This window comes from Bradysia coprophila, assembly GCF_014529535.1.
Source record: "Bradysia coprophila strain Holo2 chromosome X unlocalized genomic scaffold, BU_Bcop_v1 contig_173, whole genome shotgun sequence".
Taxonomy (NCBI): Eukaryota; Metazoa; Arthropoda; class Insecta; order Diptera; family Sciaridae; genus Bradysia; species Bradysia coprophila.
This window is the reverse complement of record NW_023503302.1, coordinates 4,631,715-4,655,757: the sequence shown is the minus strand read 5'-3', so window position 1 is coordinate 4,655,757 and position 24,043 is coordinate 4,631,715. Positions and strand designations below refer to the sequence as shown.

At 33.9% G+C, this 24,043-nt stretch overlaps 1 protein-coding gene and 1 non-coding gene across 10 annotated transcripts in view; one reads left to right on the top strand and one right to left on the bottom strand.

Moving 5' to 3' along the window:
• Positions 1–3,897: 3,897 nt before the first annotated feature.
• The window catches only part of LOC119068231 (disks large 1 tumor suppressor protein), a 97,303-nt gene continuing 77,157 nt past the window's right edge, over positions 3,898–24,043 (bottom strand). For 4 of the 9 annotated variants that reach the window (XM_037171744.1, XM_037171740.1, XM_037171746.1 and 1 more), the window contains 11 exons: positions 23,458–23,671; positions 22,986–23,390; positions 22,804–22,906; positions 22,538–22,582; positions 17,855–17,899; positions 13,994–14,074; positions 7,932–8,081; positions 7,490–7,662; positions 6,933–7,042; positions 6,774–6,865; positions 3,898–5,693 (listed from right to left, as the gene is read on the bottom strand). In XM_037171744.1, the coding sequence (XP_037027639.1) occupies positions 5,587–5,693; positions 6,774–6,865; positions 6,933–7,042; positions 7,490–7,662; positions 7,932–8,081; positions 13,994–14,074; positions 17,855–17,899; positions 22,538–22,582; positions 22,804–22,906; positions 22,986–23,390; positions 23,458–23,671 (1,525 nt within the window). In that variant the 3' untranslated portion in view covers positions 3,898–5,586. The remainder of the gene's footprint in view (positions 5,694–6,773; positions 6,866–6,932; positions 7,043–7,489; positions 7,663–7,931; positions 8,082–13,993; positions 14,075–17,854; positions 17,900–22,537; positions 22,583–22,803; positions 22,907–22,985; positions 23,391–23,457; positions 23,672–24,043) is intronic. The other 5 variants (XM_037171742.1, XM_037171748.1, XM_037171745.1 and 2 more) reach the window with 3 other exon arrangements.
• On the top strand, positions 7,287–7,374 carry Trnay-gua. Its single transcript is given in 2 exon segments — positions 7,287–7,323; positions 7,339–7,374. It is a non-coding gene; the product is annotated as a tRNA-Tyr (tRNA).

Genomic DNA, 24,043 nt, shown 5'->3' with positions numbered 1-24,043 from the left:
TATTTCATTCAACAGGTGATTCGTTCTTGTTTTTGTGGTTTCTTTGAGTAGAGTGCCTTCCCAAATGTAGCAGGGACGACCGACTTTGAATTTTCGATTGATTTTGAATCTTCGTGCCACGCAAAGAATGTGATTTGGTGGGCGACGCTCAATGTGTCGATGATATCGACGATGCACCATGACCCTTTTGACTATCGTTTTGTTCCGCAGCATCAGTTTCGGTTGTATTTGCGAAGGCTTGTCACTCGCGGTATCGGATAGGATTCGCAGTATTTGCCGTTCCATGTTTGTCAGTGAAATTCTGTTGCGACGCGTCATTGCCGATGCTTTCAGGCCATACGTTGCCACTGGTGCGATTGTGCTTTCATATATTTTCAAGAGCAGTTCGAGGGGGAGACTATGTTCCCGTAAAAATGACAGCAATGAATAAGCGATTTTATATGCCATCTTGATACATTCTCGTACAATCATGGGTCGGTTGAGGTTGTTAGTATGGTAAATTCCCAGATACTTTAGGTGTCGATATCTGTTTAGAAAGAAAAACCAGCAGCGAATTTTATATTGGATTTCCTTTATTTGATCAATTTGTTTGTTTGTTTTTTCCTCTTCACTTTCTAATTTATATCATTTAATAATATATAACTTTCAATTCAATAATAGTGTATAATAGTTAACAACAATCAATTTTGCAATATCATAATCATTCGCGGTTGTGAAAAATTTTTTTTCTTTTTTTTATTATTTCAAAATTTTTTGTTTAATTTTTTTTTACATTTTTTTCTTCTTATTTTCATCTCAAATATTTTATTTCAATTTAACGTGTGTTTATGCAAATTTTAATTTTTTTTTTGTTTATATTCATTATCCCAAGACGAACATCTTTTTATTAAATTTATTTTCTCTTTTAAACCATTTTTTTGTTTTTTTTTTTTATATTTTTACTTTCTTTTCATGTTATGTGCAATTTGAATAATTTTTAAATATTAGTAAACATTTGTTTTCATTAATTTTTTTCAAGTTAGTAAAATATCCACATTGTGTTATAATGCGAAAAAAGGGGGAATTAATTAAATATATCGCTCAAAATTACTTACTTTTTATAATTTTTTTGTTTTTTAAATATTTTTTTTGTTTATTTAAATTTAATTATTTTTTTTATTAATTAATTTTTATTTGACATTAATCAGAAGAGATACTAAGCGACGACTGTTTTTTTTTAATTCTTTGTTTTACTATTAATTAATTTTGTGTTTTGTTCCATGGGGGGAGAGAGATGGGGGTTTCTTATTTATATTTTAGATGATTTTTTTGTATATTATTTCAGGGGAAGAGAGGAGGAGATTCGAGAGATTTTATTATGTTAAAAAGGTTGGTTTTTACTACAACTTTGTTTTAAATGTTAATTTGAAGAGAGAGTGTAGTAATATTTATACGAATTTTTTTCCATTACACTTTTACTAATAAACAAATATAATTGCCCCTTCATTGTTATTATGTCTAAATACTTAAGTTTTCTTCTTCTTTTTTATCTAAATTTAAATTTAACGACTGGTTTTTATTTAGATTTTTTTTTGTATTTTTTTAATATTGTTCATTTTTCTTCATAAATAATTATTAAATAGCAATTGGTTTTACAAGTTTTTTTTTGTTATTTCTTTTTAATTAAATTTTTCTAAACTTTTTATTTAATGAATTTTTTTCTTTTTATTATCCTTTAAATTCAATTTAATAAATTTTCTTTTTCCTCTATAAATAATAACATTTCTCAAAAAAGAAAGAAAGAAATGGTGATCCTTCTATAATATAATGGATTGTAATGCTGTTTATGGTTCCCACTTCATTTTCCCATTTTTTTCTTTGATTTATAGTTTACGTTTTAACATCTTTTTTATCATTTTGTAAATTTATTTTGTTTTTTGAATGTGATTTTCATTTTACTCTCCTTACCACAAAAATCTTAAAGCGTCAAATGGAATTTTATATTGCGATTGAGTCAGTTGAATATATATTTTTGATATAATGAAGTGAGTAGCTGGTAAAGGCGACATCGTATTAGTAAATTCAGTCATACGATCTGGACGAAAAATCGGAATTGTCAAGTCCATGACCTTCTATGCATTATCATTTGAATCATAGATTCAATATTAAACGACGTCATTTTCCCAGTAAAATTGATATCACGATTTATCAATAGAAATTTCATTTTAAAAAAATTAAAAAACAAAGAACGTACATATAAAGTGTCGTCCAATTTAAAGAAGAGTGGAAGTTTGGATGAGTGTTCGTGAAATTGATTCTTGAAAGTTGTTGAATTAAAAAATTTCAAGAATTTAAATTCTCGAAAATACTTGGAATCACAAGACTCGAGAATTTTCTAATGTAAATTCTCGCAGTCTTCGCAAAAAAAAAATCTCAAAAATAGGCTCTGGAAGAGAGTTTGTTTGAAAATCTGTTGACGTCATTTATTGGCGACCCGAAGTATATTACGCTTCTTGATTTAAATGACAACAAGGTTAGTCAAGAGTACCTATTTAAACAAAAAATTGTGAAATTTGTAGCAAACAGATGCCAGGAGGGTCTTCGCGGTCAATATTAACAACCTAAATTCATGAGTCTACCGGGAAAATGTCGACGTTCTATATCTTCTGAATAATTTCATTGTGCACAACTAACAGCAACTGGTTTTGTTTCAGCTGGTGTCTACTTCGTTGTTAGTACGATCTGCATTTATCGTTTGTTGCCAGTCACACACACACATGCGTATATATAGAGAGAGAACAGCAAGATAAACTCAAATTAAACCAACGTTACAATATTTATTAGCTGATACAAAACCAGCTGTTGCTAGATGTGCACACCGAAATGATTTATTCTCTGCCACAGGGTAGGGAACAAAAATTCGTGTCAAATGCGTACGACCAGAGTGAATTTTTTTGTTGAAGAGAGCGTCTGGTGCCACGAATTATGCTTTATAACAATGTTGCATAAAATTGTTGGCTTTGTGTCGTTTGAGCTAGTGATTCACTTAACATTGTTTGTCTATTCATAATTTACAAACGGTCACCAACGACCATAACAAAACGAAACACAAAAATTTATTTCATTTTCATACAAAAGACATTTCGCATCGCTACCACTGGCCTGTGGCCTTGGTTTTTATTTTCTTGTCGCATCTAAGATCGCTTAATGAACGGTCACTTTCGATTTCTGTGTTTTTGTTTTCGTTTTGGTTTCTTTTGCATTATATTAAGTATCAGTTAATGAAGAGAAATGATGGGAATTTATGTACAAGGCAATGAACGTAACGTTACATGATTTCGCTTTTCATCTACATTTTTAGCGTAAATATCTTATCGTAAATGTCTATAACAATAACGCTATCAAAATTGTATAACCGCACCACATGTACCGTGTCTCTAAAACTCCCTTTTCTATATTTGTTATATCGTACAGTAGCGAACAAAAACTAAATTTTATTAGCTATAGCTATGCTGGTACAGTGAACATTAACAAACATAATTTGATACATTTAGGGGATGTTGATCCATTTTCAGCTAAATCTTTTCTTTGATTTTAAATTTAGGTTTACTGTGATCTCATTTGTTCGGTATAACAGGCGATAAACGGCTATTGTTCTCTTATATAATGTTAGCAAAGTGATGAAGTAAAAGATTTTGCATCAATCACAAGGCAATAATATTAAATGAAGGAAGTACCAGATTTGATGGTCAGAGTGGGATTCATTTGCCATTTTACAGTTGTTTGGAGTTGAAACGAAAGAATCCAGATAGAATGAAAGTACTCGAATACTGTCACTCTTCCAGACCATATTCTTGAATAGAATCAATTAATGTATATCACGGCAAGGTGAGCTGCGTTCTGATTGATCAATGATCCACTCTTACAATTTCTGTTGTAAATTGTTGAAATATTAGGAAAATTTGTCAATTTTCCCATTATATATTAACAGTACAAATTGAAAATAACGAAGAGTGTGTGTGTAGATGTAGAACCTTAAACGGTTCGTTAAATTTGACATGTTTACGATTCTGTTAATCCGTTTAGAATTTGAAAACATTTTTGGCTGGGTATTCGATAAACGTTTACAAAATGTAGGCAGTACATTGATTAGGGGTATCACGCAACACTTTTGGTCCATTCAGGTCAAGAAGTGCGTCAACCCTCACAGTAAATCTCTGTGGTAGATATGGCAATAGATTGATACAAAAGGTTCCTAACAAAATTGACAAGATCAACTCAAAGAGTAAAAAATCTATCGAAAATGCGCGAATGTTGTAAGAATTGTGGTTTCATTTATTTGTCGTCGCCACCACTACCCAATAAAAAACTTGCCAAATGAACAGCAATGGAGCGGGCTCATAACAGCCTCATGTATTTTTTGGCTACATTTGGCTTCGTCGGAAGTTTCTAACACTATCCGTTCCTTTTATTCATTCATTCGATCATTCGGTTCGTTCGCTATCACACTAATATCGAGTATGGCGTAACGAATTAACGAATGTAACAAATGAATCCCCAGATGATGGCAGAAGTTTGGCAAATACAACGAACTAAGATGAATAGAGAGAAATATTGATTGCTAGTAAACTGTTGAATGAAAATTAGGAAATTTAAATATCCTGATGGTCCCATCAGATCACACGAACTCAGAAATGGGTCGGAAACAAAATCTTTAAGTTACATTCACAACAAAACAAACTTTCGTATCTAAGTAAACTCCAGTTAACCAGTTAGCCTTACTACTTTCTTTGTGTAAACATTAAAATGACTTATGGTGCCAGGCATGTGTTTTACAATGCACTGCTAGTTATTTAAGCATTGTAAAACACGAGTCTGAGTAAAAAATAAATTTTTTGTTTTTTTAATTTAATGGCGTCATTGGACTAGGACTAAATGGAAATTTGGAATTCTCGTGTTGTTTTGCTCTGAAATGATCATGAGAGAGGAAAAAAATTGTGCAACGACTCGACATCGCTTTCAATGTTTTGGAAATTTAAATATTCAGCAAAAAATGGGGATTCAGTAAGATGAGTCCTCGAGTTGAGATGTTAGTAAGAAAGACCTGAACGAATGAAGAGAATTGCGGACAAGGTCCAATGTGAACGCTTAATATCAATCAACTTTTTTGATGGTAAAAAAAATCTTAAGTTCTCGAAATGCGAGAAAAACAAATCATAAAACCAGGATCATCATATAAATCGAGTAACATTTCCTTATACGGCTAACACGATTTCTTTCTATTAATTTTTTTGTTTTGCAAAAATACGAACAACTGCCATGACTAAACAATTTTAACAAAAAATAATAAAGAGAACGAGCTCCAGGATAATACAAATCCCCCCCAAAAAAGAAATTGTGTCGGTGGCGTTCTAAGTTTTTTTTCCCTTTTTTCTTCTTCTTCTTCTTTTTCTTTAAACAAAATGTAAAATTAGTTTCTTGGCTACCAGTATAATAAATAAATAATCCAATAACTCCAGTGGCTTATCTTTAGTGATTGTAACCGGTTCGAGAGACCGGTCTTGCTCGAACACGAGGTGGCAGTGTCCATGTTGTACTAGCCGCTGGTCATAGAGACTCTTTGGATGGGACCCATATTGATGGACCTGATTGTGACCAAATTACATTCTTTGCTTTCGAGTACAATTCCTCAATGGTATCGCCTTGTACAACAGCTGGAAAAAAATGGTTTGATTTAAGATTAAAACAAAATCACAGAAATTTATTCATGGCATGAAAATGCCCTTGTACGCAAGTAGAAATAGGGAAATTGATGATAGGTATGGTAAGACTACCTGTAGCTTCACATAGTCACGCGAAAGAGACCTAATTCCTTTTTTTTCTTTTGTTCTTATGCCAAGTTTGACAGTTAACAAAAGAAAACAGTCTCTCTCGCGTCGGTATAAATTCGCAGTCACCTTCGTTTAGAAAAAGATTTCCGTTGACGTCCTGTTTTGCCTCCTTTTATGAAACAAAATTGAGCCCAGTTCTCTCTCCAAATGAGCGAACTGTCAACAAAACGGATGAATCGTTGTCTGAACGGGGATGACTGCAATTCTAGTTTTAGAGCTGTTCCGACTTTCTGGTGCATTATTCGCAAAATCTTGTATGGAGTCTGGAACGTAATATTTGACGCAATACGGGGTCTAAGAGCGTCTCATATGTTATCAAAGATGAAGGTAGCACCTAAAAATTTTCAAATTCTAAGGAACGCTAAACCAACATTGCCATTCCATCATTGTCAGTAAATATAATCGAATTATGGCAAGACTGTTTATTATTTCAAAAGATTCTTAGGTCCACCCTAACTTCATACCATCTGTATTAGCTTACATTAACAAGACATGGATTTCCGATTTCTTTTTATCGTGTGAGTGTTCGTCACAGTACACTGACAATTTTCAAGTTAGACAACACGCCTCGCCAATTGCTAGAATAATTTTGATAACAAAAAATGTCACGTGCAGCAGCAAAATTGAACAAAAAAAATCCGAGGACCTGCGCTCAGCATAATATCAATATGTGTCTTATCAGATCTAGAAAAACTGTCGTAGACATGAAATGTGATTGTAATCAATTTGTATGGAAAATTTATGAAATTATGTTGCTTTGTAGAGAGTACGGCTTTGGAATACGTGCTGAGCCGGGATGGGAAAGCGTTTATATCCTCAAATTAATTTTCTTTCTAGGGTGTATTGGTACAGTATACCTTTATTAACCCACAGAAACACAATCAGCTAATGTGTCAAATTTACCTGTAAAATATTCTCCGAATTCTTGTTCCATTTTCAAAGCCCGTTCAAATGTTTTCTTGCCCTGTTCTTCGGTCATTCGTCGATTCATTTCCCTAAAATGAACAAGAGTCAATAATTTATTATTCAACACCAAACGTTTCATTGTCAGCATCAACTTACATCACTGAATCGACAGATTTTGGCTTGATAAATATTGCAATTGGATACAATTGAGCAACTTGTAATCGTTTAATAGCATTGCCTGACACATCCAGAATACAATGTTTTCCCTGTAAATTTGATAAGACAAAACAAACATTAGTTTTCATAACAAAAAAAAATCGCCTTCAAGTAGGCTACGATTAGATTGGATTTTTTAATCTTTTTTTCTTTTAATTCTGCAATTCACTTCATCATTGGTGATATGCAAAAGGTGAAAGTATATCAGATTAGTAGGGCATTGTCGTGGTTACGTTGTAAATTTATGATTTGAAAAGCAAAATTGGTTTAATGCGTACGCGTTGTCTGTTACAACCTTCGATAGCTCAGTTGGTAGAGCGGTGGACTGTAGAACAAAAATGTAGAAATCCATAGGTCGCTGGTTCAAATCCGGCTCGAAGGAAACTTTTTTTTTTCTTATTTTTTTTTCTAACAGAAAACTTTGTTATCCCTTGTTCTCCGTACTGATATAAGTACACCGAAATAGAGATTTTAATGGTACAGAACGAGGTACTTACTTTTTCTGCCACTTCTTTAACACTAGCTACGGACGTGCCATACAAATTGTCATTATACTGTCCAGCTTCAATGAACAAATGATTTTGTATGTCTTTTTCCATTTGTTCCCGGGAAGCAACAAAGTGGTAATCGCGTCCATCCATTTCATAGTCTCGTTTCGGTCGGGTTGTGTCTATAAGTGATGAATCAGATAATTAAATTTGAGCAAAACTCAGCAATTTAATCGCATGATCCGAAAAATGATCACTGCATTTGGAAACTCAAGTCAGATTCGCCTTCAAAAAACCTTTCAATTCAAGTCGTCTATGAAGGCTAATAGCGCAATACACACTTTACGAGTGTATACGTCGCTTCAACAGTTTAATCAAACACATCGGGATCGAAATTCTCTTAATTTTATCGGGTTTGTTGGTAAGCAGTAAAATTCTATGGACAACTTACGTGGCACACACGATCCGAATTTGTCTGGAAATTCAGAAATTAAGTCGTCATTGATTCGATCCTTCAGCGGTCCTAATATGATCACTGGTCGTGTATAGTTGATGGAAAGCCGTTGAACGGCTTCATAAGATAGAACATTTTCTTCAGATGCTGCAATAATAAGATAGAACAAATGGAAAATATCAGTAATTTTGTATACCACTTTCGATGTGAACTATTTGATTTAGTTGTTCATTTCGGTTGTTCTTCATTTCGAACTTTAATTCAGGCTCTGATCCACATTACATATCCCATAACATAATGACTCATTTCAGTCGAATTTTTGATGCAAAATAAATAAAAAATTGAAATCATGTCAAAGCTCCAGAAGAACCACCACTTTGCACAATTTATTCATTCTGGGGTTAACAGACTATTTCCCCTTCTTCGTTGGTGTCATTGAAATTGGACTATATACAACTTGTGACCTTACTTTCGATCACGTCTTGCGGGTGATTCAGACTTGTTCATAATCTAAAACGATTCGTGTTTGCACAAAAACAGCCACCCTAGACGAGATTTTGTACATTAGTCACGGATTGAATATTCCGGTTAACAGATGGTGAACTATAGATTTTGTTTGTTACGACTTCGTCGCTTATTTTCGGCACACCATAAACGAAACGTTGTTCTTAACGCATATTATTTTAGTGATCTCGTTTCTAAAACTCGCTTCTGGGATGTGCTTTAAATCTCTCATTGAAAAAGCCTTTGAGCATGAGCTAGAAAGAGTATTATTTACGTAGTTTCACCAACTTGTGTCTAGTCTTGCCTGCGTATTAAAAAAAATCCAAAACATAAAAATCTAGTACTTCATTCATTTTTCACTTTCCGTCAATTGTAGTTCAAAATTGTTGTCAAATACCAAGCCTTAGCTTTGCAGGATCGTTTTTTGTCGAAATACGTGATGTATTATCAATAAATTTTGACGGTATGTAATGCAGAGCACAGCCTTAAATATTTTATTTAACTTTTAATGGACAAAATTGTCGCAAAAAATCATTTTATTTTTGATCGTTTATTAAAATGAACAAACTAATTTTATGTACAAATAAAAGTAACGACAAATTGAGTAAAAAATAGTTTCGAAACATAGAACAAGTAAAAATTATGTAAGAAAAATTATTAATTGAATAAATTGCAATAATTATGAACACACTAAAAGCTATATAGAAAAAAAAACATGTAGTAGGTATTGTTGAGTTATTGCTTCCACACATCGAGACTATTGTAGACTTTCACGTCCCGCAAATTCTTTACAGTTCTCTTTAAGAGACTCAGTTAGTGTACCATTTATTTGAAGCGCACCGAATTTGCTCTTTCACCGAAAACATCAACAACGAACCCAACAATACCTTGTCGAATGAACGTTTTCATCATAAATTTATCATTAAGCAATATACAAAAAAATAGCAAGCCTGGATGATGCGTGTGTAACATTGTAATGAGTTTCAGATAAATGCGAAACCGTGTTGATATTTCAATAGTTATATGCAACAAGGGGATATGTCACATTAGCGAATTAAAAGAAAATGGAAATTTCACTCATTCCGAGTGGGCTCAAGCAAAACTATCAAACAGAAAGCGTCTGTTGACATCGCCACCTTATTATTGGAAGCGGAGTTAATTGAATGAAACTTATTTTTCTATAATTCGCTAATGTAACATGTCCCCTTGCTGCATTTAACTAGTCAATTTATAGTAGAAAGTAAAAAGTCTGTATAAAAGTTGACTACAATTTTAACTGTAACCAGCTAATTAATAGACTCATACGTTTTGCAGACGACTATAGTCGGCTAGACAACTAGAAAATTAAGCTGTCGTCTTAATAAATATCGATTAATGTGGTCTATCTAACAGCATGGGTGTTCGAACTATTGAATTACATCGGTCTATTAAAAATGCTTCAATCAGAAGAAGAAAAGATTCGACAATATTATCGTCTGTGAATGGTTAATTAGAAGTTTGAGCAAATGAACCACTCATCAGCGACGACAAAAATGATTGATAAGCTCTGGTTAATGTTATCTTATCTTAAGATTCTTATGTAGCAAAATGTTCGCTAAAACTAATGAAATAAAAGATTTTGTATCACTTATGCGATAGTTTTCAACAACGATAGTAGTAGATTAGATGATTCCATTGCGATACATCTTCTATTGATAAAAGCTTTGGCATTTGAACTTGTTAGATAAGATTTTTTAATAACCGTCAGTTATAGCGGTGATATTTCACATATTTTGTTCTCGGTTCATTCAAAATTGAACCAAAGTGGAAAGCGGTTTTTGTAGTCAATGTCTTTTCTGGTTAAGTTTACATTAATTTGTGTTTTATGTTAAAGTGTTTTCGAGTTAAATATTATGTTTAAATACTAAGAAAAGTCTTAAGCATACCACAATTAAAATATAGATCGAAAAAATCCTATGGAAAAAACCAACTAAATTTTATTTGAGTAAAAAAATTCATTAAGCCAAATCAAACCATATGATAAGCAAAACGAAACATTTTTTTTATTATAAAATAAAAAATAAATAAAAAATGTGATGTTTGTTGATGCGTTGTCGGTCGGATTAATAATTTATTTTATTTTATAAAATTATTTTTTATTTTTTTAAATAAATTTATTGGTAGAAGTAAAGTCCCATCGAGACAGCAGCAATATTAATTGCTTTCCACACACAATTTTAATTAAACATTGTAGGCTATTTGTCTTCCACTTTTTTTTTAAATTTTAATACAATTCGCCTACATGCCAACACATTAGTTTGATGACATTTTTCGGTTTTTTATTTTTTCAACGTTTCTTGAACGTTCGTTCAACAATCCCTCATTACAATGGCTCGCCTATCAACAGCGACACATTGTGTTTATTTAGACAAAAAATAATACGATTTCAACATTTAAATAGATATAACAAGTTAAAAGTATCGATACGTTGTTTCTATTCTAAGTCACTCGGATACAATGAGCAAATGGTCTGGATGTTTTTGCTTAGTGGTTGACCTCGCCAGGTCTTCTTTTCCTTAATGAAATATTTTTTTACTGGGAAATTGTAGATGTAACCCAGCATTTCCCATCTTATATGGATAAGTGTCATTAACAAGAACCTAATTTTATCTAGACTATCGTTCCGTTGTACTTGGTAGTATGTTGACGAAATTCGGACTATGGATTTTCATTCCAAATGTTTTTCCAATGACTGCTTGAGTTCAAACTAAAGTGTCAATGGAACAAAATGAGCATCCTTGGCGTTCGATGAACAATAGTTTGCCCAGTTATTACACCGAAGACTGGGTGATAATCTCATTAATATATCAGGGGAATACTATAACGTCGAATCAATTAATGACACCATCGTGCCCGTATCAATTTTAACGATGTTGAATGATAGTTTCCATCAACGCTGCAGTAATTTTAAGATTTCAGTAAGATCTAAAAATCCTCTAAGATGTAAAAATCTGGAAAAATGTGACACAATCGAATAGGGAAATGAGATGTAAATTGTCGTATAATTTCTGGTTAATTACTAGGCGTGAAAAAGGCTCGCCCGTCACCTTTTAGTGGTTTGTAAGCGTTTCATTTTTTTGTAGTAAGGTATCGTATAATTCCCTATTAATTATCGCACATTTATGACAAGACAAAACTTGCCATTTTTGCATTTAGTTTATTTTTCTTTATTTTAATGTTTCCTTATATTTCATGACGCCAAGTCATTTAATACACCTGTTACTGTTTATTACACCGAGTTTATCCGACCATATAACTGAGGTTAACTTACAATAAAAAGTTTGTGCTCGTGTTAATCGAAAAGGGGATTTTGTCTACATACAATTTGTTTTGATCAATTATTTACAGTAAAGGTGGTATACACACACACACACGAACAGTACAAAAACAATACAAAATCTGTTACTTAAATACTTAAATTCGTGACTCAATAAAATAGGTTTTTGTAATTTGGTTACGAGAACAGTAATTTTCTTGTGTCATATATAATGTTATATATATAGTGTCAACACGGAGTTTTTTGCGGCACTAGTGCTAAAATGAGATATTGTTTTCAACACCGAACTGAAGTGAAGCTATTCGGATTTTATCACGAAATGTGTAAATTCCCTGAGATTCATTTCGTAACTAAATTACAAAAAATAGAACTGATTGCGACACACGCAACGAAATGGAGTTTTTCTCACAAGATGTGTGCTGTCAGGTCACGATCCCCTACACCAAACGAATTGGCAAAATCATCTAGTGAGAAAAACAATCTCATCTCGTACACTGTATATCAAAAATAGAAAAAAAACCAAAAGAAAAACTTAAAAAGAAAAATTAAACGAAAATTTACGACGTTGTAGCTTTATGGTGTAAACTGATAAAAGAAACGCCCTTTCCTGTTTCAGTGCGTGATTTTCTTTGTACTCAATGTTGACGAATCGTAATGTATAATAGCTCTCGGCTAGCATCTAAATGTTTAATGCCAAATTGCTCAATGATCAGTTAAAAACACGCGATCCATTTTGGAACTAGAACTATCTTAACTAAATCGGCAGTCTACCTGTGGGTATTATAGTATTGAAAGTCTCATCCGGCAGTAATAACAGTAAACTTATGTCGACCTTCGTCAATTTCATCGGCGACAGTGGATCTAATTGTGATGTGTCGTACAAATTAGTAATGGTTGCATATGTCATGTAGCTGCTTCGCTTTTTTATTCTATTGTTCTCTATCAACGGTAAACTAATTTCAGCTTTCTACGATGCCGTAATAAAATGTGTTTTTCTACGAAGCTTTTTGTTCGACTTTGCATGACGAGACCATGAGAGAGTGAGTTTTGAATATGGAGTGAAAATAGTTTAAATGTTGCAACATTGATCTTTTACGTTTAATCGGTTTTGTGCATAGAACTAAATGAGCAGATAGTAAAATCTACTCTTCAGCAAATACAGCAACGATGATGTGAAGTAGAATTATTCCACAGACAATGTCGGACATACGATACAGTTACAGACAAATAAAATGTCTCAATTTTGTTTTGTCTTTCAGCCGGTCTTCAATAAGTCATTTTACTGTTCACATTCATTTGTGATAACATCGGCGCAGCGTCCTCACTTACTCTAATGTGAGTTCGTTCACGCATGCAAACACCATAATGAATGCAAACGATAAAATTAAACATGCTGAAGACGAAAACGTCTGGATCAGGGCATATTTTCAGGAAATTTTTCCGAAACTTTTCAGAAATTTCGAAAATTTCCAGGAATTTTAAGAATTTTCAAGAGTCTATTTCACGAAAATATGCCCTGCTCTGAATGGAACTACGACAATAGATCGTATTATCAAATAAATGAATCTTTGAAACGAAAAATGTTTTTCTGATTTTAAGTTTTTGCTAAATGACGAGTTATACAAATTTGTTTAATACAGTCGACGGATTGCAACGATTATAACTGGCACTGTGATGATATTGATTTAATATAATCAAAAACTGAATAATTGCAAATTGAAACAAATTAAAGCTCAAAGGGACATCATAAAAACACAAGCCAAGACCAAAATTATGTCAATGTTAAGTCATTCAAACTATTTTTTTTTGTTCTGTTTCGGTTTTAACAAAATAAAAAAAAGAAAACGAAAAATTTCTGTGTTTTTTGTTGCATCCGATTTTTGAGAAAATTTTCATTCTCTCTATCCGTTTGCGCTTCCTCCAGAAAAGGAAGCAAAAACACTCTTTCCATTTTCCATTCAATAAAAATTTGTGTATATTCTTGTGTTCAACTACTAGTAACTAGATTATGTCTTCAATATGTTTCCATTAAACAAAAGAAAAATGTAAATTTTGTTCACTAATATCCATGTCAATCAACAAAAATTCGAAAAAGAAAAAATTAAAAAAATGAAAATGAAAAATTAATTTAATTCTCTACTAAAGGCAACTGATCTTTTGTTTTTGATTTTTATTTTTTAATATGAAAAAAGTTGATAATAAAAAAAACGTTTTTTTCAGATTGGCTTGCATGACTTACGATAGTCAGCATCGCTATTCTCCAGGTAGATTAGTGTAATCTGCTCACAGTCGGGTAACTCCACACGGTAGATTATTTCGCCTTTATGTCAAAATTTTATTATTTTAATCAACGGAAAATTGTTTAAATAAATTTTTAATTATTTTGCTTGTTCGTTGTGTGGAGTTGGTGATGAGGATTTAATTTAATCAACTAAAGAAAACGCAACAAATGAAGAACTAAATGGGGTATTCCTATCAAATTTTAACTGAATTTTCACACTATAAGTGCGTCTTATAATTCAAAATATTAAACGCCACATATTTGAATTGTTGGCGCATTTACCGCGTGATTAACAGATAAATACTTTATGCATTTTAGTTGAGATTGTTCAAATTCTTAGAATAGACGTTGAATCATTTGTGAGTAGAGTTTGCCAGTTTAGACATTTACACATTCAACATTGAAAAGCAACGATAGAGTTTAATCCAGAGACCAGATAATTGAGAGTGGTTAAGACGGTGCTTTAAATCACATAACCTTCACATAGACTCGTTTCAATCCAATCCACTTCATACATTCCACATACGTTACCACAAGAGAGCAGTATGTATACGTATGTGTATGTTGAGTAACGTCAATATCGCATGTGAAATGAACAGAATGAATTGAACTACGATTGACGGTTCGTATAAATTCTCTAACTGCACTGTTACCTGCTACGATTTCGATTTCTGGATTTATTGCGTAAATTGTGCGGATCATTTTTGTGAAGACTTGTTTGTTTTTTTTAAGGACCGCCTTAACCAATCTATACGGATACGACACTTTAAAAAGATCATGCACAGAGTGTGCCCATTTACGCGTTCTGATGCAAACATATAAATATTTTTTCGATTAAAACAATGAAATACGTTGGCTTCCACGGCATCTTTTTAAAATTGTTTCGAGCTGTGTATATCTTTCACAAGCCAACACAGTCATAATAAGCTACGGAGAAGTCTTTCCACATTTGCACCCGAAAAACCTCTTATTTTGCTGTCTGTTACGTTTAACCAACAGAGAAACTTAACCGAAGAACTATCAACTAGCTCCTCCTTGACGCATAGGTAAGATGGTTGGTTTAAGATGAATAGCCTCAGTGCTTAACTGTTTTTTGAACATGTTGAAACTAATGTAGTAATATATTGACTTTCATTTGAGCATTTAGATTAACTAAAGTAGCAAAGCCTCGATAATCATGCACAGGCAGAATGATGTCTGTCTGTTAAAGGTTAAGTTAAAGTCATTCGTTTTCTTATTTCAAACCTGAAAGCTTTGACGATATTCAAATCGGTGGAAATGAGATAGTACAACAAATTTATATGCCACTGATATATGATGTGAAGTCACCTCTAATTTGTGACACTTGCACACCTTATTTTCATCACAACCTCGCAATTGACTTATTTCTTTGTTTCTAGCTTAAGTATTGACAGTTTGAGGATAAAAAAAATGGTTTCCCAAATTCGAGATGTGTCGATTCGGACATTGTTTCTCATTTCTACGTCGATAAAACGAAACGTGTCAACCAACGGAGTAATACACTCGCAGTCTGATGTATTCTGATTTAGAATTTGTTTAGTTTTGTTGCATTTGTTGGGATAAAACATTTTGAGGCTATGCAGTAAAAAGCACCATCCTAGGTTTAATTGTCATCGACACAAAATCTGCGATTATTGAATTTCTAATTTTATTCGAATTATTGGATCAAGATATCCTCTTCTCTACATGATTTTTGCTTTGTTTTTAAGATTTTTAGGTTTTTATGCCAAAAATCGTAAAAACTGTAATAATACTGAATAACGTCAACGGAAGACATGATTTTAGTGAGTAAAAAAATGTTTTAAACTAAATATAAACAACCATACGAATTCAACGATTATATAATGAAAATCAGTAAATCAAAATTAAATTTGCAAATAAAATGATAAATTCAGTAAATATTTTTCTGGTGATTTCAAATTAAAAGAAAAACGTGTACTGGTAGGCAACAAAAAAGTGTGACGAAGATATAAATCGGTTATTCCGGCAGATTACTTTAAATATTTCAAATAAAAAATCAATTTTTACTAAGCCATTAGAAATGATGGAAAACTTTCTTATGTTTGTTGTTGTTGGTTTTGCATTTTTAATTTTTTTTTAATTCAAAAATGTTTCTCTCTTTACTCGTTTGACTGTTTTTCCTTTGGTTTTCAATGTTAATAGTAGATTACGTTAGATGGTGCGAAAGTAATTCATTTCATGAAGTAACAATTTTGTGATAGAAGCCGAAGGTGAAAACACTCGAAAACACACTTGTGAGCTTGCGAGTATGACAGACTCATGATCATTTGTAATGAATTACGTAGAAACATCCAACGTATTCTGGTGTATTGTCTATCCCATGCGAGAGTTGATTATCACAAAGAAATTCACATAAAGCAACCTGACAATAATATTTTTTATGTAATGGATCATTTTCGCATGAAGTAAATTGTCATATAATGGTCCACTTTCGCATGGGATAGTCGATAAAATATTTTGCTCGCTGAACCCCACGAGAATTCGTTATGGCATGACATTACCGTTAATTCATTTTCGCATTGAAGTATAAGAGCACTTCGTTCATAGCGTTCCTATGGTGTCTAAGTTTGACATTGCCTCAATTACTTCTTATTATGTTCTCAAAGTGACTATCAGGTAGCCTTTTAAAAAAACAACACAGGCTTTCGCCCGGCTGACGGTATGACATTTACAAACGAGACAACAACCATGAAACACAGTGAAGTTATCGGTACTACATCCGAGACGCAAACCAAATAACCGATTCAATCCAATGTTGTTATTATGGACAGATGAATAGATGAATAGATCACATGTGTTGCGGTTGAATTTCGAACCCACAACTGTCTATTCAATAATTCAATGTAAAGTCTCGTTTTACACTGCGCTATTGAGTTGAGTTCAGTATCTCCAACACCTTCAGCATTAGTAGTTGTCAAGGACAAGAATTTTCCAAGGTCGCGGTTCAATGAGTTTTGCTCAATCGCGAATATAAAATCAGGGTTAATGTAACCCAACGATTTCTTTGAAGACTCAATCAACACTGAAAGTTCAAAATTTGCGGACAATTTTTAACAAATAATGAAAAATTGACGAACATCCCCTGTTTACTTAGATACCATAGGAATCGCACATCACTTCATTTAAATTGAATGCACAGTCTAACACTATGAGTAAAATATACTACTTAGTTCTTTGGACACTGTTATTTTGATGCTTAATCTTGACCACTCGTCAAAATAAAAATGTCCATACAAAGGCGTGATGGACGTTTTCATACCTCACAGGTACGAAAATAGCTATTCTCGCATCTCTGACAACCGAGTGAGAAGCATTTTCAACACCTATGGTATGAAATGTTCCAGGCGCAACTCTGATGAAAAGTATTTTTTGACTTGTATTCGACTCGGGTTGCAAACTCCAGACACGTCAAAAAATACATTTTCTTCCTAGTTGAGTGTTTTTATTTTTAATATTTAAAAAGGGTATCCACATGTCCCCTTTAAACTCATCCAGTTGTTGATGGCTTTTTCATTGTTAACATTATTTTAATTTCATTTCTGTTTTTTTTGTCGTTAATCATTTACTGCTTATTTTGTCCAGAGCATATTATAATATAAAAAACATGTTTTTAGTATAATAAATAAATTTCATCTTCATTTATGAAATAATTATTTTGGTTATATTGAAAACAAAAAGCACATAGAGAAAAAACCCAAATTGATAGTAATATGGTTATTATAATATGTATTTTAATGTAGTAAACATTTAACGAATCAATAACAAATGTGTACATACCTCCTTCGGCACTCGCATCGTCTTGGGTGTAGCATAACATGAACGCTGCAAAATATGCAAAAATATGCAGGAAAATTTGATTATTTCAATTGAAAATCTTTCAAGATTCTTTTAAAAAAAACAATAAAAGCAAAAATTGTGGTTATCAAGAGCTTAAATAATCTCAATTCATCAACCCAGTTCACTGAAATAATAGTCATTTTCTCTGCTCACTGATGAAATGAAGAACATTCGTTGCCTTTTTTTGAGAAAAATGTTGCAGGCAAATCGGTTATACAGTCGAAGAAAAATAAGAAACTGGCAACACAATCCAATCAATGCCATTTATCCCACATGCATTGCCAATGTTACGATATTTACTTATGTATTATAACTTGTAAATCGCATGTGGATTAAATAATAACATCGTTTGGATTGGAAAAAACCGAAATCTATTTTTCTTCGACTGTAAATGCTTTTTTTGGCAAACGTTGTGTGTTGTCACACTCGGCCTGCGACCTCGATTGACAATCTACACATCTTGTGCCTGAAAAAGCATTTATCTTTCAGTGGTTTAATAGTAGATTACATTGGATACTGTGATAAAAGCAAACTAACTCGCGTGTTTTGGAGCGACAAGCATCTGTAGTAACTGTCCTTTCACAAAGTGTAGAATTTGTATATCAAAGCTGAAGTCAGGGTGGAAAACACTTGTTGGAAAAAAGTTACTGAAGCAATTTGCTTGCCAATAAACGATTGAGTTTGCGAGTATCACCGAGTTGTTTCCGAAGTAGCAGCATTTAAAGCTCAAAGCACACGAGGCATCGAAAACGTGTTTCGATCAAATTTCTCTTTGTTTTAGTTTCGTTAAGGGTATATTTTTTTGAATTGGTCCTTTACAGCCTCGGCCTGTCTCCGCTATCAAATTTTTTTTCTCCGCCAATAACGGATTCGTTCCACAGTTTTTCCGGCTCTTTCCATCCCCGAAAGTTGTGGTTGTCCTCTTTCATAACTCGGCGGTTCGCTGATGGTAAATTGTCAGAATATCTAAAATCTTCTAACAGCGGACGCCTGAGTTTCTATGGTGAGCGAATAAAACTTGCTCGAGACGATAGAGCGTGAAAAACTATGGAACAAATCCGTTATTGGCGGAGAAAAAATTTTGATAGCGGAGATAGCCGGAGAATATTGGTTTGAAAATGCAGACCTCCGCCAATTGCAATAGTTTTGTATGACCTCAGATCAAATTTTTAACACTTTGAGTCAATAGAGGAAGGATCAGTATAATGCCTGAAAGTACGATTTTTTCTTGAAACTAGAGTTTTCTGTCTTAAAAATTGTAACGCAACAGACCGTTATTGGCAGAATCTGCATAATAAAGAAAATTTTGGTCGAAACACGTTTTCGATGCTTCGTGTGTTTTCAGGAAAACGCATTCTGGCTTATTGACTGTCCCATGCGAAAGTTGATTACCACAAAGGAATTCACGTAAAATGAACCGTATGTAATGGATCGTTTTCGCAAGGGGTAAACAATTTTCGCATGGAGCAGTTTTCGAATAATCGACTGTACTGAGTGGTGAATTGAGATGATTCAAAAATTTGACTAAATCGAAATGTAGGCCTTTCATAATAACTTAATAAAAATGGAATGGAAAAAGCGATAGATGGTAGGCGCGTGTGGAAATTCACGTTATCCGCGGTATCCTGGATACCGGGAAGTTTTCAGAAAAATTCTTTAGATACCGGGAAATCGAAAAAATCGCGAAAAATATGTGGCGAAAAATCAAATTTACGATTTTAGATACCGGGAAATTTGACTCTGATACCGGGAAGAAAACAAAATTTCCACACGCGATGGTAGGTGTGTTTCACTGCCGGTCTAGAACTCTTGAAAAATTGCAGAGTTCCCACGGCTTAGGAAGGCTCCTAAAATTAGGAATTTTAGGAAATTTTAAAGGCAATTTTAGGATTATTTTAGGAGATTTGAAAGGTAATTTTAGGAGAATTTTAGGAGGAATTTTTTAAAATGTGGGAAAGGTTGTATAAGTAATTTCCGGAGGAATTTTTGCTCTGCTTCTCATACACTTCGTAAAATACTAAAAATGTTTAAGAAAATTGACAAAAAGTTTTTTTTTGTCAAAACATATTTTTCCTTATGTAGTTTAATAATTGAAACTTTTATGATTTCCTCTTTTCTGACGCCAGTCTCGACTAGCCAGCAACTGATCCTTTATCAGGTTTTTCTTGTCGACTGCGCCTTTCGAATTAACAAGATTCACCATAATTTTGTTTCCATCATTTATCAGCTCTTGTGCACTAACAAGTTTTTTTCTACTGGATCGGGAGAGATTTCTCGATATCGGAAAGTTTTTCTGAACTCGATTCTTTTTGTGAAGATGCTTTATTCTTAAGAAGTAGTACCTTCTCGACTTTTTGTTGTTCGAGAAAAGTAAAGTACATTGGAGCACATCTGGAAAATACGTCGATTCATTAGGAAGTCAGTGACGTTTATATTATTCAATGTGTCCTTAAACGTTCGAAGTGACACCATAGTCGCATCTTCTAACAAACTACGATCCTCGATAATGTATTTATTTTCGCTAAATCCACGTTCAGGATCGCTATTTGCATGACTCAAAGAAAGGAGTGTTTTCACAAGTTTAGTCAGGTTCATACAGAAGTTCAAATTCATTGCCGCATAATTTTGCTGTTTTTACCGTTTTTAGTTTTTCAGTATTATTAAAAAAATTCTTCGAGAGTGTGAGCTCATTTTAGGAATTTTAGGAATTTTAGAAGATTTTAGGAGATTTTAGGAGGATTTGGTCCATTTTATGAATTTTAGGAGGAGTGGGAACTCTGAAATTGTGGTGTTTTTAAGAACTTTCAGATCTAGGTACTTTGGTTAGTCAACAAGCAGTCTTTTCAACTGCAGGTGGCAGAACCGAATTCTTAATTTCCGGGGTCTTAGCTGACTCGGAACATGGCTGACTAAGTTTGAAGTTTTGTAAGATTGTGTTACTAGCAGTGGAGCTCTACAGAGTCAAAAAGATTTTCCGAAATGTTGCAAACTTCCTGTGGAAAAATTGGCCCAAGCGTGAAGTCATATGCGAATTAATTGAGCTATTTGTTGTCATTTCCACTCAACACATGTCCAACACCATCCAGGACCAGACCATAGCACGTGAAACGAATATATTTAGAGCACATACCACAACAAAATAAACATCACAATCAAAGCAATCAGTTACGATGACCAGTATGATTTATGAATGTCGGATGGTGCTTGAATTTTGCATAAATTAAATGAAAAACGGACACAAAATGAACTAAAATTGTAAATGCGGTGATGGTAGTAGGCAAGGCTAAGGCTATAAAATTTAAACTGATAAAATGAAATGAAAAACAGAAATAAAAACGTTACAGGGCCAATTACACTGTCGATGTAACAAAAATGTATCGTATGTGCGGTATAAATCTTAAGTGTTACAAAATGTTAAATGCATCACTGGGGGTTTTTTAAGGGGGGTGTACGGTAATTAAGTTTTAGTTTCATAATTCCCATGGCAACGTTAGATTGATAGCACTTTTATTCGAATTAAACGTAAACCAATTTGCATATGTATACGACGGAAGTGAAGAAAAATGTGCAAGGACAAACATGTGGAGTCGATGGATGTTATGACGTGTCTACCGAGGGATGAGGGTGTTTTCATGGCAATTTTCTGTTGCAAACAAAAACAAAATCACCCGAGTGTGTAGGGGATACAGACACATGCCATTGTCTCACGTGCGGTGTGATAAGTCGATCAGTGTTTCTGGTACGTGCAGTGTTAAAAACGCAAATAACGGAAGTAGTTTTTGTGTTAGCTCAAACGTTGTTTACGGTAAACAAAGCCATGTGTGCAGTGAGAGCGCCTAATTAATGAGAATTGAAATTGATCAACATCAATGACGTGCTATGACAAGTCATTAACTGAAATTTTGGTGTATGGTACGGAGTTTATTGAAGAAATTATTTCGACGAATTGCAAGCTTTTCAGAGCAGTTAGTATTCGATAATTATCACAACAAAGGTTGTGTGCACAAATGGTGGTATAGTACGTTGGATATACATCGGTGTCCTGAGTACAAAATACGCATCCGTTGGTCCCAATGACGTATGTGGTTCCGCTGCTGCCATTTCACAAAAAAAAGTAATGGGAAAGGGACAGTTACTGCTGCAGCAGGTATATAGGGTACCTTGAGTTCAAAGGTCTTCACTACCTATAGTTTGTGCATTATCAAACGAAGACAAAAGTTACTCATACATGTCATTGGAACCAACAGTTACGTGTTCGCACTCAGGGCACCAAGACCTATTTAATGCACTATTCCACACATTACAAAAGTTAAAAATTGTTCCCTAGGGATTATTTCTAAAGCCTCACAAGAGTCCGCTGGCATTGCCTTGACTGGGCGGTATTCATCCACGTCATACAGTTTTCCTACAACTTTTTTCCTCGCACAAAAATGTTTCACTTCCTGACACTAGCAGTGCTTGGTTCCTGGGAACAACTAATTGCGGCTAAATAATAAAATTTCGCAGCAAAAATAAATGAAAATCTTACACGCGACAACGGGGTTAGTAAGGTATAACTACAAAAAGGTTTGTAATGAGTCAAGGAAACAATTTTTTTTCTTTTTTTTTAACCAATGAACTTACGTTGTTGCTCTGAATCATGATTGTTATCGTGAACGATGCTGTTGGCTACAAAAAATTAAATTTAAATAAAAAACGAAAAACTTGAAGCTAAAAATGTAAATGACAAAATGAAATGACCGGAACTGAAAGCTTATTGTAATGAATCTTAATCGAACGGAAAAATGGAAAAACAAAAAACGAAAATTATATAGAGGTAACGGCCACAAAAAATAATAATAATTCTACGACTGGACTGTCATCTTTTCGTCAAGTTAAAAATAGCTTACGTTCTTGATCGGAGCCGTCTTCATTTTTATCGTCTTTACTCTTCATAAACGGAAATTTACGAGAAAATGTGAAGTTTTTCTTTTTGCGATCAAGCGTCGATTGCTAGAAAGAAAACACGAAACAAAAGATTAATCAAACTTCGATCCAATCAAGCGACAAAGTCCACCCTTCAACCCCTCACCTTGTCTAAATTGTTAGCTGCATGTCCTTGGAATTTAACACTTCGATCTCGCGCTCTCATTTTCCGTTCCCATCGCCGTTTCGACGGAACGATACCCATTCCCTCCTCTTCGCCATCGCCTAATACACGTCTGGCCTGCCACCATTCGTCATCCGATGCGTTTGTCACATGCAAAACATCGCCATGCTTAAACGGCAATCCTCGTGACGGTAGACCGTCGTCCCGATTCGGATCGTAATCGAATAGCGCCCGGACATATAACGATCGTTTTTGAGATGTTCGCAACAGTGTACCGGTGCCGGCATTCAGCGCAGCCTGCTGTTTAAGTTCATGTATTCGGGCTTCGAAACGATTATAGTCTTCGGGACGATATTGGGCCACTAAATTTACGACGCCGCCAGATGTCTGTTTGGATAGAGAATAGGATTTGCATAAGTGAAGGAGATGGTAGCAATACCAAAACAAAAATTACTTTCAGAGCTTGCGCAGCCTCCTCATGTGTGGCATTTCTCAAATCAACCCCGTTTACGCTCAGCAACTGATCGCCTCTCTTCAATTCACCACCGACATCGGCTGGACCGCCAGCCAATATGAACGAAACGAATATGCCTTGTCCGTCCTCACCGCCAACAATATTGAATCCCAGGCCACTGGAGCCTTTCTGTATGGTAATTGAACGAGTTTCTCTGAAAAAAGCAAAATTTTTAAAATTACCAACCGACTCAACTCACACGATAAAATCGAATAAAAAAAACGAATTTCCATCTTCCACTGCTGGACTTACTCCAACGAATTTTGTAAAACGACTTCGTGAAACAAATCGTAACAGTTCATATTGTTATCGAATTCGAAAACCAGGACCCGTATCTATAATATACGTAAACACGAAGCCAGTCAAAAGTCTTTTAAATCTTGTCGTTTCGTCCACTTCAATATTAAGGTAAGGTATTTTCCAAAAACTAAATACACGAAACGCAGACGCAAATATTCTCTGCTAAAGAAAATGCATTCACTCTTATAGCGCGACCGCTAAGTTTACTATGAACCCAAGATCCCAG